At 46.0% G+C, this 15,000-nt stretch overlaps 2 protein-coding genes and 1 long non-coding RNA gene across 10 annotated transcripts in view; 1 reads left to right on the top strand and 2 right to left on the bottom strand.

Moving 5' to 3' along the window:
- arhgef12a (Rho guanine nucleotide exchange factor (GEF) 12a) overlaps positions 1–12,595 on the bottom strand; it is a 38,461-nt gene extending 25,866 nt beyond the window's left edge. For 3 of the 4 annotated variants that reach the window (XM_086215327.1, XM_086215326.1, XM_086215329.1), the window contains exon 1: positions 10,713–12,594. In XM_086215327.1, the coding sequence (XP_086071453.1) occupies positions 10,713–10,744 (32 nt within the window). In that variant the 5' untranslated portion in view covers positions 10,745–12,594. Of the gene's footprint in view, positions 1–10,712 lie in introns of all 4 variants that reach the window. The other variant, XM_086215328.1, reaches the window with a different exon arrangement.
- LOC147253977 (uncharacterized) lies at positions 10,681–13,468 on the top strand. Of its 2 annotated transcripts, XR_015118094.1 has the most exons (3): positions 10,681–11,952; positions 12,241–12,368; positions 12,920–13,468. It is a non-coding gene; the product is annotated as an uncharacterized LOC147253977 (long non-coding RNA). The 2 variants fall into 2 exon arrangements; XR_015118093.1 differs by having other exon boundaries at positions 10,681–12,368.
- An 823-nt stretch (positions 13,469–14,291) lies between these two features.
- The window catches only part of tlcd5a (TLC domain containing 5a), a 3,488-nt gene continuing 2,779 nt past the window's right edge, over positions 14,292–15,000 (bottom strand). For all 4 annotated transcript variants that reach the window (XM_086215334.1, XM_086215332.1, XM_086215331.1 and 1 more), the window contains exon 3: positions 14,292–14,999. In XM_086215334.1, coding sequence (XP_086071460.1) covers positions 14,473–14,999 — 527 coding nt within the window. In that variant the 3' untranslated portion in view covers positions 14,292–14,472. The remainder of the gene's footprint in view (position 15,000) is intronic.

The following is a 15,000-nucleotide window of genomic DNA, read 5'->3' as shown; positions in this document are numbered from 1 at the left end:
CACAGTACGATACTTCAAAGTAATTTTTGAGTCTTTGAGTCCAGCGATTGCTAATTCCTGCCAAAACAAATATTTAGAGGTTTTTGTTGAGATGAAACATCACCTGAAACAACAGCTAAAAGTGGTGTGCATCTATGGTGTAATTCCATCTTAAGATAATGTTACCTTTGTACTGCTAACAACTGATAACTTAATGTTGAAGAACAAATACACCTCATCCCTGACATGGTAACTTCCTGTTGGACGAAAACAACACCTCATCCCTGACATGGTAACTTCCTGTTGGACAACGACCGTACCTCTTCCCTGACACGGTAACGCCCTGTTGGACAACAACAATACCTCATCCCTGACATGGTAACTTCCTGTTGGACAACAACACCACCTGATCCCTATCATAGCAACTTCCTGTAGGACGAAAACAATACCTCATCCCTATCATGGTAACTTCCTGTTGGACGAAAACAACACCTCATCCCTATCATGGTAACCTCCTGTTGGACGAAAACAACACCTGATCCCTATCATGGTAACTTCCTTTTGGACACGACCGTACCACTTCCCTGACACGGTAACTTCCTGTTGGACAGCAACAATACCTCATTCCTATCATGGTAACTTCCTGTTGGACGAAAACAACACCTCATCCCTATCATGGTAACTTCCTGTTGGATGACAACACCTCATCCCTATAATGGTAACTTCCTGTTGGATGACAACAACACCTCATCCCTATCATGGTAACTTCATGTTGGATAACAACAACACCTCATCCCTATCATGGTAACTTCCTGTTGGATGACAACAACACCTCATCCCTATCATGGTAACTTCCTGTTGGGCAACAACAATACCTCTTCCCTATCATGGTAACTTCCTGTTGGACGAAAACACCTCATTCCTATCATAGCAACTTCCTGTTGGATGAAAACAAAACCTCCTCCCTATCATGGTAACTTCTTGTTGGACGACAACAACACCTCATCCCTATCATGGTAACTTCCTGTTGGACGACAACAACACCTCATCTCTATCATGGTAACTTCATGTTGGATCCAAAAAAAAAAAAAACCTCATCCCTGACATGGTAACTTCCTGTTGGACAACAACAATACCTCATCCCTATTATGGTAACTTCCTGTTGGACGACAACAACACCTCATCCCTATCATAGCAACTTCCTGTTGGACGAAAACAACACCTCATCCCTATCATGGTAACTTTCTGTTGGACCAAAAAAAAACCCCACCTCATCCCTAACATGGTAACTTCCTGTTGGACGAAAACAACACCTCATCCCTATCATGGTAACTTCCTGTTGGACGACAACAATACCTCATCCCTTACATGGTAACTTCCGGTTGGACAACAACAATACCTCATCCTTTACATGGTAACTTCCTGTTGGATGACTATAACACCTCATCCTTATCATGGTAACTTCCTGTTGGGACGAAAACAATACATCATCCCTTACATGGTAACTTCCTGTTGGATGACTATAACACCTCATCCCTATCATGGTAACTTCCTGTTGGACGACAACAACACCTCATCCCTATCATGGTAACTTCCTGTTGGACGACAACAACACCTCATCTCTATCATGGTAACTTTCTGTTGGACCAAAAAAAAAACCCACCTCATCCCTAACATGGTAACTTCCTGTTGGACGAAAACAACACCTCATCCCTATCATGGTAACTTCCTGTTGGACGACAACAATACCTCATCCCTTACATGGTAACTTCCGGTTGGACAACAACAATACCTCATCCTTTACATGGTAACTTCCTGTTGGATGACTATAACACCTCATCCTTATCATGGTAACTTCCTGTTGGGACGAAAACAATACATCATCCCTTACATGGTAACTTCCTGTTGGATGACTATAACACCTCATCCCTATCATGGTAACTTCCTGTTGGACGACAACAACACCTCATCCCTATCATAGCAACTTCCTGTTGGACGAAAACAACACCTCATCCCTATCATGGTAACTTTCTGTTGGACCAAAAAAAAAACCCACCTCATCCCTAACATGGTAACTTCCTGTTGGACGAAAACAACACCTCATCCCTATCATGGTAACTTCCTGTTGGACGACAACAATACCTCATCCCTTACATGGTAACTTCCGGTTGGACAACAACAATACCTCATCCTTTACATGGTAACTTCCTGTTGGATGACTATAACACCTCATCCTTATCATGGTAACTTCCTGTTGGGACGAAAACAATACATCATCCCTTACATGGTAACTTCCTGTTGGATGACTATAATACCTCATCCCTATCATGGTAACTTCCTGTTGGACGACAACAACACCTCATCCCTATCATGGTAACTTCCTGTTGGACGACAACAACACCTCATCCCTTACATGGTAACTTCCTGTTGGATGACTATAACACCTCATCCCTATCATGGTAACTTCCTGTTGGACGACAACAACACCTCATCCCTATCATGGTAACTTCCTGTTGGACGACAACAACACCTCATCCCTATCATGGTAACTTCCTGTAGGACAACGACCGTACCTCTTCCCTGACATGGTAACTTCCTGTTGGACAACAACAATACCTCATCCCTGACATGGTAACTTCCTGTTGGACAATAATATCTCACCCCCGCTGCCCAATATACCAGCTGAAGGCACTAGCTTCATTGTGATATCAAAAGAACCACAAAACTGTGGCCACAAAAACCTCTGAGAGAATGCGTAATTATAACAAGACATCTCTGCCTTTTCTCCTCCTCACCTTCCTTTTCCTCTCCTGCCAGTCTGCTATCAAAGCAGTTTGATGACATTCAGTCAGTAATGTCATCAGGTCAACATGACTCCAGCTTTGCAACAGACCTTAGAGAGTGATGGTGATTGAGACGCTGAAACCTGAACAAGTATAATCTTCATCCAAATGCAGCTGGGGTATCCACAGAACACAGCCCAATGAAGCATCCCAGTTCCCAGAGACCCAGGTATCAAGCAATCAGTCGTTATTGATGTGACAATCTCCATGTAGGATCTGTAGCCAAATATACTGCCAACAACCAAAAGACAGCGTGAAAAAAGAGTAATCTGGCAAAACAAGCACTGTCAAAATAGACATAATTAATGTCTGTTTAATTATGATGACTTTTTTTCCCATTAAAACAGAAGTGCACTTGGCTCTCCGCTAGTAAAATTTCAGATCTCTCAGATGTGACCACTATGATGAACATAGGAGGCAGGAATCATAAACTAGCACATAAGCAAAAAAAACGTGTCTGAGCAGTAACAGTAGCCCCATTCACAGAAATGTCAGTCAAGTGTTTGGTTAAAAAAAACACACATATCTGACCAGCAATTCCTAGCGTAACGGCTTCCTCCTTAGCAGCCTGCCACCAATATTCAGAAAAATATACCTTGTAGTTCTTGCATAATCCTGTGGACAGGCAACCCTGTTCACCTCCTTTGCAGAGATTAAAACCACGAGTAGGACTTTTTAAGGATGTAGCCATGTCGATGTAATACTGATGCCATTGTCAAGTCACACAGCTGTGTGGAGCTTCCAGAGACTCTGAGCAACAGACACTCCACTGTCACTTCCATTCTTAGATAGAGGTAACTTAAGAGTACTAGAACAACATCTACTGTTAGTTGTTTAACCACAGTCACAAATAAGGTACATTATTGTATTCGCTAAACATCCTGCAGTATTCTGCGTCCCACATCCATTTGCTTCCAAAAGAACATGAGCAGGTGAGAAATCCAGCCTTCATTCTTGCAAACGCTGCTGCTTTAGGCTAGGCAGCACAAATGCTCATCGCAGCTCGCTGCTCTAATTAAAAGAATCAGCAACTGTTACTGACGATTTTGTGTAGTGTCAGGTGACTTTTACTTAACCCATCAGTCATGGTTACAGGTAAATAAATAAAATTAAGTTTTAAAAGATTGCTTGTTTATTACAGTGCAAAAGATCTGTAGCATTTGTGGCAATGAGCATTGTCAGTCTTGACCCTATTAGTGTAACCTGCGCTTCGTTCTTCTCCTGCTGTTGCCTATAGCAGGCCTGTGTGCGTGTGTGTGTTTTGAGTTATGAGAGGAGCGATCTTCATCTCATCACCTTATGAATCCAGAATGGCAAATAGGACCTCACATCTGTACTAGTCTGTAATTTCTCCAATACTCATAGCAGAACCACCTTTGACTCGTCTCGTCTCATTGGTACTCAGGGCTGTGGTCGTCAGCCACAGAGCAGGGTACTGCAATCGGGAATACAAGGATGCATTTGTTTTCTGTGTTATCCAAAGACAGAAACCATCCAAACTTAGCAGTGTCTCCAAGAAAATAAAAGGACAGTTAGGTAACGTTTCTAGTGTGGACTTCAAAGCAGAGATCAGAGTCAGAGATACCCTCAAGGTGTTTGACCTGGTTCTTGCTCTGAAGGTATACAGACAACTCCAAATACTATCATCTCTTTCTGGGCCTCATTCAGCAGCAGGAAATGGTAGAATGTATAAGAGCTGAGAGGATCTGGGGATATGGAAATGTGTAGTTGGGTCTCAACTGCGTAGGTGTGATAATCAAAGCTATGCTTTCTAAAGATATTGTGTTATCCCATCATGCACGTTCACATTCAGTTGTGCAATTGAGGTGGTGCTGGTTTAATCAGTCGAAGATTAGTTTCCACATTTAAGTCAGCTTCATTTTTTTTTACCATTTCATGATGTAGTTTTTAATGCAGCGATGTCACTGATGTGAAACCTGACAGGTTCCTGAGAGGGTTGGCAGTCTCAGCCAGCCATGTCTGTATGAATCTCATCCAGCCAGCACAGCCAAGGAGCTGCTTTCTAACATTCTACTGGACCAGACAGACATATACTGTTTGTACAGTGCACAAGTTGACAAACCCGTGAAGAGTGATATGAAGACTTTAATAGTAGAATTTTCTTACTGTGATTAAAACATAAATCACCACCATCCAACATCTTGAGCCAGTCTGCAAAATATCACAGCTTCAAAAAATGCTGTTGCTAGCTGGACACCAGCCGCAATCATGGCTACAAGACATTTATGACTCTTCCCTTGTCCCCCTTTCTTCTTCTGTAATAATCCTGTCTTTTGAGGAGTGAAAGTAATGTCTTGGCCCTGAAGCTGTCTTACCTAACAGGGGAAGACTGTATTTAGAGGGTGTCCACCATCATCAGCATCACGGCGCTGGGTGATGGACCCCGACTCCCCAAGCACAGAAGAGCCCCAGCTAATGCTTCAACTCCACCCACCATGCTACCCTACCGAGCCTGGGGCATCGCCTTTCTTTCTTTCTTCTCACACTTTCTCCTTCCTCTTTCTAGCCAGCTTTGACTAAACAACAAAACATTCAATATCCTTAACAACAAAAGGAGACCCAGGCTAAACCATGGAACGGCTTATCACTTTGGTGATGTCAACCTTTCATAAGTATCAAGCTCAATGGATAATAAATTGTGGTAATAATGGGAGAATAAGTGATTGTTTGAAAACTAAATGAAAGATGGGCACAATTGAGTGTGCGTGTAACCAAGTGACACGAGACCTGACCAGAATGAAGAGAATATGGTGGGAGCTGGCATATGTCTGCCAAAGTGACATTCAGCTGTGAGCCAAGTCTGCTGAAGCTCCTGAAGCTTCCAGGCCAGTTCATGGGATCCAATAAAGAAAGTCCGAGCCATAATTTCAAAAATTTGATACAAGAGCCCCTTTTCACTCACAACTATAACACCGTTCTCTTGCAACTCTTCCACCTTCTTCAAAATGTGACCATACCATCAACAACAAAAACAAATTCAACAAAACTGTACAAAATTTGTCACAGCTAAGTGTAACTGGCACAATAACACAACACTGAAACAAGTGTGGCCTTGAGGACAGTCAGCATCAGCAGAATGAAACCACTTGATTATTACCGCTCATTCCAACCATGAATTCTATTTTTGAGAGGAAGCGGTACGTTTGATGGTTCTGATACGTGGCAGAGTACAGGACAACTCTTGCAGAAGGAAATGTAAGACAGTGCCGTCAGCTTCACAAATAAATCAGACCCTCCAGAAAAACCCTATTATGCGATCACATAATACAACACATAATCAGCAAAAGTCCACACATTTATGCGGGGGTTGCATTTTTTTCCAAAGACTTTCAGCGCATAAATCACCAATTTCCATGCAAAATGCCTAAAATATGCAATGTTTGCTTGATTTAATAATCCCCACATTTTTGTTGCAAAAAAGTCACATATCTTTGTAGTAAGTTAAAAAATGTTGCTTTGACTTCACACAAGAGCAGCCATTTTCCTCCTGTTGCCTTGGGAACGTTGTGAAGTGACATCATCGGAAAGCTGCAACCCCGCGAAGAAGACATAATTAAGTCCGCAAATCAGTCTCATTTGCCAACAAAAATAAGCTTGAAATTTGTTTGACTCCTCAAGGTTTTGTAAGTTTGAGCCGTGTGTTTATTGAGGTCTGAAATAAAGCAAGACGGGGACTTAATGATTCCCAGCTCTTCCTGTGATGCAGTACGCTTAACTTGTCATAGGGAGAAATTAGAAATGACTCTTTGCATTAAGGTCGTAGCCAAGTGACAACACAGTGTTGGGAAAGCACTCTCTCTTATTCATCGAACTGCAGTTTTTGCAAGTTCCTGTGATTTTTGCAATTCCCACAATTTCATCACATAAAACATCCTGCATATTCCATCGCATATCTAAGAAAACAAGCCACATCCTTAATCTAGGATTTTTGCCCGACTGCATGTCACCTGCAAGAAAAACGTCACTCGGGACAACAACCAACTCAGCAGAATCTGAGCAAGCTAACCAAGTTGGCATGCAGCAGGAGGCTGACGCACCCCTGCCCGTTGGGCGAACTAATGCATTATCAGACACAGCCAATGTCCAGCTACTCATTTCTGTTTAGGGAAGCCACTATTGACTTACAGTTTTTATGGTTATTTAAGTCAGAAATGATGCAGTAACTAATGCAATTAGGGGGATACTGTAAGAGTATTTCTTTTTAGTTGTAAAAATGAAAGGCTCCTTTAAAAAAAGGTTAATTTGTACATGTTTATATTCTGTCAGATATACTTCTCAGACAGACTACCAGACTTGGCTGAATTTGGTATTGGCCAGTCACACACACACAAAGTCAGAATTGGCCAAGAAAAATGCACTCTGTGCTTTTCTAGTTCTTTCCTGCTCAGTCAGGTTGGTTAGATTTCTCATCTCACCGAATCTTCTTCTCCATTAATTCATTGTCTTGTATTTGATTGCCCTTGCACAACTTTCTCTTACACTTTTTAGGCTGTTTCAGAGTCTCTGGTGCTCTGCAAGGCTGCATTGCCATTTGTTGTGGAAGAAGTAGCGGGGCATGTTTTGCTGCAGCCAATGCTTCGCTTGAAAATGCAACAGAACTGTTGTCATTATAAATGAGGTCATCAAAAGTCCAAATATAGAGTCTTCAGTTTAGTACCATGCAGCCTAAAATTGGTTGGGTTAACTGAGAGGCCTGTGTCCTTCTCCACTGATCTACAGAGTTAGCACCACTGCATTGCTATTCTCTGGCTGCTGTTTGCTTCACTAATGATGTGCTCTATAAACATGTGTTTTACTGGCTTTGTCTCACTTGAAACAAGAATGACCCTGAAATAACTTGACTGCTCAAGTAGCCTTTCAACCTTTTGATATTTAGGAGCTTGCAGTGACCCAAATAATTTCTGCGACGAACAGAGGGAAGGCCTGGAGCTATTAGCGCCTCAGCTGTGTGACAGCAAGAGATTATTCAGACGATGCTGATTTGGAATTACTCCACTCAGAAAACAACCTCATCTTTAAAAGTCACATACTCTCCATCGCAATGGATTGGAAGCGATAAAGTATTCGGAATATATAGGCAAGGACTGTTAAATCATCATCATCATATCATCAATGACACTTCCCCTGAGCTATCTCTTACTCAGCAACTTCCTGTGCTTGTTTCCCATGTGATGTATGCACTTGTACAGTGCCTTGTTGGACTGCCCTACTTTAATACAACTCTATGCGTTTTCTCAACATTTAGATCTCAAATAATCAGTAATTAATTTCCTAATTTAGTCTTGACTCGTCAGTGTTTCTCCACTGCTTGCAGAGATCCAGATAAGTGCTCTAAATGAGTTCTGGATACTAAATTTAATGTGCAATTAAGAACAGCTGACACAGCTTCCCCTGCATCAGCGCTGACAAGATGGAGTAGAACATTACCACAGAGGAACAATCCCGCCAGCCGTCTGAGCTGCCGGCAATATGAACATATTCATCTAAAGGAAATACACTGCAGTCAGGTAAATATCAAGTGCAGAGCCATGCAGTTGCTGCTCCTTCACGATATGATACTGTGTACGTTACTGCAATAATATTCAAGATGACAATCAGAAGATTCCCTGGTTCAAATGTCAAGCATGTACTGCTTGCAGCAACACCACTCTGATGCTGCTTTATTCTGCTGGCTAGTTCTCTACACCCAGAGGTCTAGGGTTTCTGGACTTTAGCTGGGATCAAGATCAACGTGACCAGACCTGAACAAGTCATGAAATCCTTGTTACCAGGAAATCCTTTTTAATTTACAAGCCAAAGAGATGAACTATTAAAGTTTGAGTCCGGCAGTGAAGAATTACTCCAACCAGCGTCCCTGAATGTACCTGACCTCCACCCATGGACCTGGGAGGAGCACACAGGACCACCAGTGCACTCCCACTGAATGCTATTGTTTACTATTAGTGATGTCACCAGCACCACTTCCCGGGAGGGCCTCAGGGTGGGTGGGAAAAACGTGGAGATCAGCAGAACTCTATGACAAAGCGCTAACAGCACACTAAACTGACCCACCGACTAGTGGCCCATCCCCAATAGATGTCAGATGCCCACCAGAAACCCTCCCACCACAGCAAACTGAGCAAAACAAAATACACAACACCCCGCATGCAAGGAGGGAGCAGCTGGGTAAAACCAGATTTCCTCCAGGCGTGAAGAGGAGACTGACAGCACCAATTATCAATAAATGTATTTATTCATTATGGAATAGTGGCTGGTATCTGCCATTGCTGGCTGGCTCTTTGACGATTTGGAGGGGACCTCTGCAGCCTCCACCCTGGCCTGCATCAGGGTGGAGGATATGAGCGAGCGCCCTCCCTCCTCGTCCACGTATCCCCACTACAGCCATAGACCCTTCATCACAGCTCACAGGCAGTGTCACGTCAGAGAGAAGCAAGTACGCAACAACCTAGCAGCCCTGTCACGTAGCACCTCAGCTTCACACTCTGATTTCCATCCCAGCGAAGATCTGGTCTGACTAGATCTGGTCTGACTAGAGCCGGTCTGAATAGATCTGGTCTGACTAGAGCCGCTCCAAATGGATCTGCTGCTAATAGATCCAGTCAGAATAGATCTGCAGCTAATAGAGCCGGCCCAAATAGATCTGCTGCTAATAGATCCAGTAAGAATAGATCTGCTGCTAATAGAGCCGGCCCAAATAGATCTGCTGCTAATAGATCCGGTCAGAATAGATCTGCTGCTAATAGATCCAGTCAGAATAGAGCTGCTGCTAATAGATCCGGTCAGAATAGATCTGCTGCTAATAGATCCGGTCAGAATAGATCTGCTGCTAATAGAGCCAGTCAGAATAGATCTGCTGCTAATAGATCCAGTCAGAATAGATCTGCTGCTAATAGATCCAGTCAGAATAGATCTGCTGCTAATAGATCCAGTCAGAATAGATCTGCTGCTAATAGATCCAGTCAGAATAGATCTGCTGCTAATAGAGCCAGTCAGAATAGATCTGCTGCTAATAGAGCCAGTCAGAATAGATCTGCTGCTAATAGAGCCAGTCAGAATAGATCTGCTGCTAATAGATCCAGTCAGAATAGATCTGCTGCTAATAGAGCCAGTCAGAATAGATCTGCTGCTAATAGAGCCAGTCAGAATAGATCTGCTGCTAATAGAGCCAGTCAGAATAGATCTGCATTAAGTGTCATTTCTGCTGATGTGGTTGAACAGACTTTCGCAGCATGCTGATTAAGGTGGCAATAGTGCACCGAGCAACTGCAGCAGCAGCACCACTGGAAAATATAATAGCACTGTAAATACCCCCCCCCCCCCAAGACCGGCACCATGGCCCCAAGGATACCTCCTATCCAAACCCGTACAGTGAATCTAGTTACATGGGGTTCAAGTGAGAAGACTCGACATGATGCAACAGCATCCCTCCTCAGTTCCACTGCCAGAGACCAGACACCTCTGCATGTTCCAGGTTCCACACCACAGAGGTACCAGATCCTGTAAAGATGCAAAGAGTACTGATGACACAGGACCTGTTCCTCAGCCGCCCCCTTGCCTGGCTGCGACACCCTGGTGTCGAGAGGTGCTGGATCACCCTGCAGCCTTGGCCGAGCTGCTGATTAAGCTGCCTCGGATGGTTACCTGGAGTTCAGGTCTGGCTCGTAGTAATGGGGGCCGCTTTCGAGGGCTCACAGGTAGCCGTGCAGCGAGCGAACAGAGCCCACAGCAGGCCTCCACTCCCGGAACAAGCAGCACTTTTTCCCTCTTGAGTAATCACAGTTGTTACAACGCACTTCACCGCTATGACGTCACCTGCATGCGAAGCCCGTGTCGACCGGTTCAGTATGACATCAAGAAGGTGAACGGTACCTGTCAGTGAAGCTGGGCTGTGTGTCACTCATTGGGCTTCCGGTTCTAGATTTCCTGCAATTTACATCCAATTAACATTTTCCAGAGTGACGAGGCGGTTCGCAGTGTCCTCCTCCGGTACCGCCGTCTCCGGGTCCGTCCGTCTCCCGTACCGTCCTCCGCAGCCGAGGATCGCGGGGATAAAGTCCCGGTGGACCACGCGAGCCGAAGGTGGGGGCACGTGAGGTGGCAACAAAGTACCGAATCCGAGCTATCGGTCTACTTTGGTCAGATCTGGATTCTACAGCCCAGACCTTCAAACGAGCCGAGGCCTCGGCACCGACACATTAAATCCTGTCCCGGTAATTAAGGGCATTCATCCCAGTTTTCTAGCCGGGTGGCTCTTGACCCGCCGCGGAGCCTCAGCTCGGCCGCGTCCGTGTGCCTCCACCCTGGCTCGGTGGCCTCGGTGAAGATGCTGGAATTCCTCCGGTCTCACTTGGTGCTCCTGCTATCTGTGGCGGCGGGGACGATTCGCCGGGGACCGGGGCGGCCGCTCGATACCGACTACTAACGAGCTAACGCGGACCGGGCGGAGGACCGAGCCTCACGCACGCGGGTCGTGGGTGAATCCGTCCCGGAGCGGGCTCGGCGGCTCGGCCCCAGCTAACACTTCGGCTCCCGGCTACAAAACTTCGCTCGGAACTCAAACTACACGGAGTCGCGCCTCTTTCACCAAGCAGCAACCGTCGAGTCTCCGCCCGTCTGAGAGTCTCCCGGAGGACAGAAAGTCCCGAGGAGTCGGTTAGCAGCGCGCGACGCTCCTTGACTCCATGTTTCCACAGTTCAGTCGCTTCTCGGCAGAATTCCCGTGGATGGAATCAGGCTAGCGGCAGCGAGCTAACGGAGAAAAGTGCCCCGGTGCTCGGTAAACAACCGAAACAAACCCCAAGGCCCTCGCAACTTCCACAGAAGCCCTAACGCGCGGTTTTCCTCCGGCGGCGGCGGTCGGTGGGAGCAGAGAAGTCGAGGAAAGAAACCAAAACCCGCTCGGTGCCGCTAGCAACGCCCTCGCTAGCTAGCTAGCCGCCACTCAGCGCTCCTCTAACCACTTCCGCCGGGACGCGGCAGAGCTCAGCGGCTTCTGCTCGATCCACCAGGAGGATCCTCCTCTCAGACTCCGCGCGGCCACCAGCACCCTCGGAACCAACTGACCCGACGACGTGTTGGTGCGGGACCTGACGGGCACAGCCGGTCTGCGGTGAGCGCGGTTATGATCAGCAGACGAAGAAAAACGGGATAATCCGGCGAGTCGGCCCGTGTAAATCAGCTCAGACACATTTATCAGATTTATAACAACTGACAGAAGACTTTAGTGACGGTGGCCTTTAGTGACGTCATAGCTGAGTCTGGCAGGAAGATCGGTGTAATGATGATGATGAGGCGCTGCAGCCCGGGAACAGTTGGAAGTGTTTTAACCTGTAACCCTCCTGGCGTCTGACACACAACACGACACTAAAAACAACTGGGATCCTGTGACTGTCACCAGGTTCTGGTTCTGGTTCTGTCCTTGGAAGCGCCCGCGGGCAGGAGTCTGTGACCGCGACCTTCATCAGTTGTCCGCCGCGTGGAGCTGCTCATCTACACAGCAGTCTGTGGTTGGGACAAGCTGACAAGGTGATGCACGGCTCATTGTGACGTCATGAATGTGGTCCAGGTGAGGTCAGTGGCAGTGGACCGGGGCACAATGATTCGGTCTGAAACAGTTTAGTCCGTGATTGGTTCCGATGAGCACGAGCGAGGTGAATTCTCCGACTCCTGGACCTGATCTGAACCGCAGTCCCGTTTTCTCGAGCATCTTTCCCGATTTTCGAAGCTGCGCCGATCTTTGTGGTCCCGATCAGGTTTGAAACTCCTGCAAAGATCAGCAGCAGCTCGTGTGAGGACCGCCAGTGACGTAGGCTTCCTCTCTGGCCGCTGACAAAACGGATACAGCGCCACCCTGTGGACACGAGAGGTTTCATCCGTCTTGGCTGAGAAATTTGAGTTTTTAATGCAAACATGACTCGTTTATGATTTGTTGTTCATGAAGTATTCAGAGGAATTAAAACAACAACAACGCACCGGACTTTTTATTTCATTTCATGCAGGGATTAAAAAAAAGCTCCATGGTGAACTGAAGTCATGAAACAAAAAGTAACGATGGTTCTCTCGTGTTTGTGCTGCAGGGTAAGAACAGAAGGGCAGAATATTCAGGTAGCTGAGGACGTGAGGACACAGTCGATGGACCTGGGAGGAAGCAACACAGGTGAAACACATACTGAAGACTAGCTGGTGCCACTGAACTGGTGGTTGGACTCACTCCTGCCTCAGTAGCAAGGCGTCTGCGCGCTCATCACATGATGTTTAAGTGAGTTGTGTCTAGACAAAATGGCTGCAATAAATACTACAGTATTAACAGGTATATAACACAAAAAGTACACATCAACACACTTGCAGAATACAGGCAGAAACTATCTCCATCATTTGGATCCAAAAAGGAAAACATTTATTTTAATCACAACAGTTTAGAAACATGAAACAGAATTTTTCACACCTGAGGAGAAAAACTGCATTTCCTTCTTTCCAAATACAGTTTTGGTGTGAAGAGACGGCAGCTCTGGGTGTCGGGCGTCCGTCTGCTCAGGTCAACTCCACTTGTGTCTTTGTGACTTGTACATCAGTGTCCAATGCTTCAAACACAACACAAAAATAAAACTGGATTCATGCTAACAGGCTGGATGGGTTTGCCTCCAAGATCTCTCCAGTAGGAATCCAACAATTTTCCTGGGACTTTGAAGTATTGAGTCGGAATGCTTTCCTTAAAAATTTCTTTGAAAGGAAAACGTGATTTTATTCTCAAGTGAATGTAAAATGTTTCCTTAAGATGACATCATCACAACACAATTTTACTGACAGAAAATAAATTGTTTAGCACTTGTTGTACGTGGGTTACTGTATCAAATGTTTTAGGAGCCAGAAAACCAACAGCTGTATCAAAAGATCCCACTGAGTCAGAATGTCATTAGAGTTTCCAGTCTATTTAATATCATTTAAAAGACTCATCAAAACCTGGGACCGATGGACACAAAGAGTGTGAATACGGAGCTGGAGTGTCTGACTGCCGCGGTGACAAGAACCAACTCACAACATCAGACTCTTCAACAATGAACGACAACCCAAAACCATCAGAACTAAAAGCCTGATCCATTCCAGCCAACATTTGAAGCAAGTCATGTTCTCCATCCTGTAGCTGAGCGGATCTGCAGACCTGAATACGGAGGGTTGAATGAGATCTTCAGTGCAGGTTCTAAGGATGAGGTGAGAGAAGGACTATCAACAACCTACAACATGAACCAAAGCCACTTCTGTTGTCTCCCTGAGCGGAGCTCCAACTCTGGTCACACATAAACAAAGTATGCGCCCCCACAGGACCTCCATGTCGTAAATGGAGCTTCCTAACAGTGAGCCACACCACCACCAGTGGGCCACAGGTCACTGCTGCGTCGAGGCTTCTGTTTGGAGCGGCAAACATGTTCTCACTCGTTCGGCCTTTATTGTTCTCTCACTCACTCACACACACACACACACACACACACTCACTCACACACACACACACACACACACACACACACACACACACACACACACACACAGACTTTGAAACTATTTCCCAATGTGTGTCCAGAGAGCACAACTTAATCAGATACAGCCTAAGTTTCCTTTAGAGACAGACGTCCAATCAGTCCGTCTTCCCCTCGTGCCCGTTAGCTGCTACCGTCTCCTGCTGGTCCCTCTTGTGCCATGTCTTGCTCTTCCGAATGGCAAAGCGAACAATGTCCACCATGAAGACCCAAGAGAGAGCATACATGGCCACACCCCCACACTTAATGAAGAATCTGGGTCTGGGCGAGACCAGCTCATAGTACAGCATTGTGCCTCCCACGAACACTCGCATCACCACAAACAGCAGCACAAACAGGACGTCCACCACGTCTCCCAGCAGCGTCCCGTAACATCCAGTCTGTTTGAGGAACCAGCGTGCCTGGAGGAGGGGGTTGGTGATTTCGCTGCCAAAGAGAACCGCGCAAGACTCGATGCCCGACTCGCCAAGCCACAGGGTCAGCAGGATTCCCAGGATGCTCATGGTGTGGTGGGCCAGCATGACGGGTCCCTCCGTGCGGAAGTAGACACACCAAGCCATGTCAAAAATAAAGTAGCCCAGACTCAGAACCAAGGCACTGATCTGCAGAGGTGTGTTCCTGGTACC

The sequence above is a fragment of the Aulostomus chinensis genome, chromosome 10 (genome assembly GCF_037954235.1).
Source record: "Aulostomus chinensis isolate RoL2024-O1b breed Wild chromosome 10, RoL_Achi_v1.0, whole genome shotgun sequence".
NCBI classification, from domain to species: domain Eukaryota; kingdom Metazoa; phylum Chordata; class Actinopteri; order Syngnathiformes; family Aulostomidae; genus Aulostomus; species Aulostomus chinensis.
This window is presented reverse-complemented; position numbering and strand designations above follow the sequence as displayed.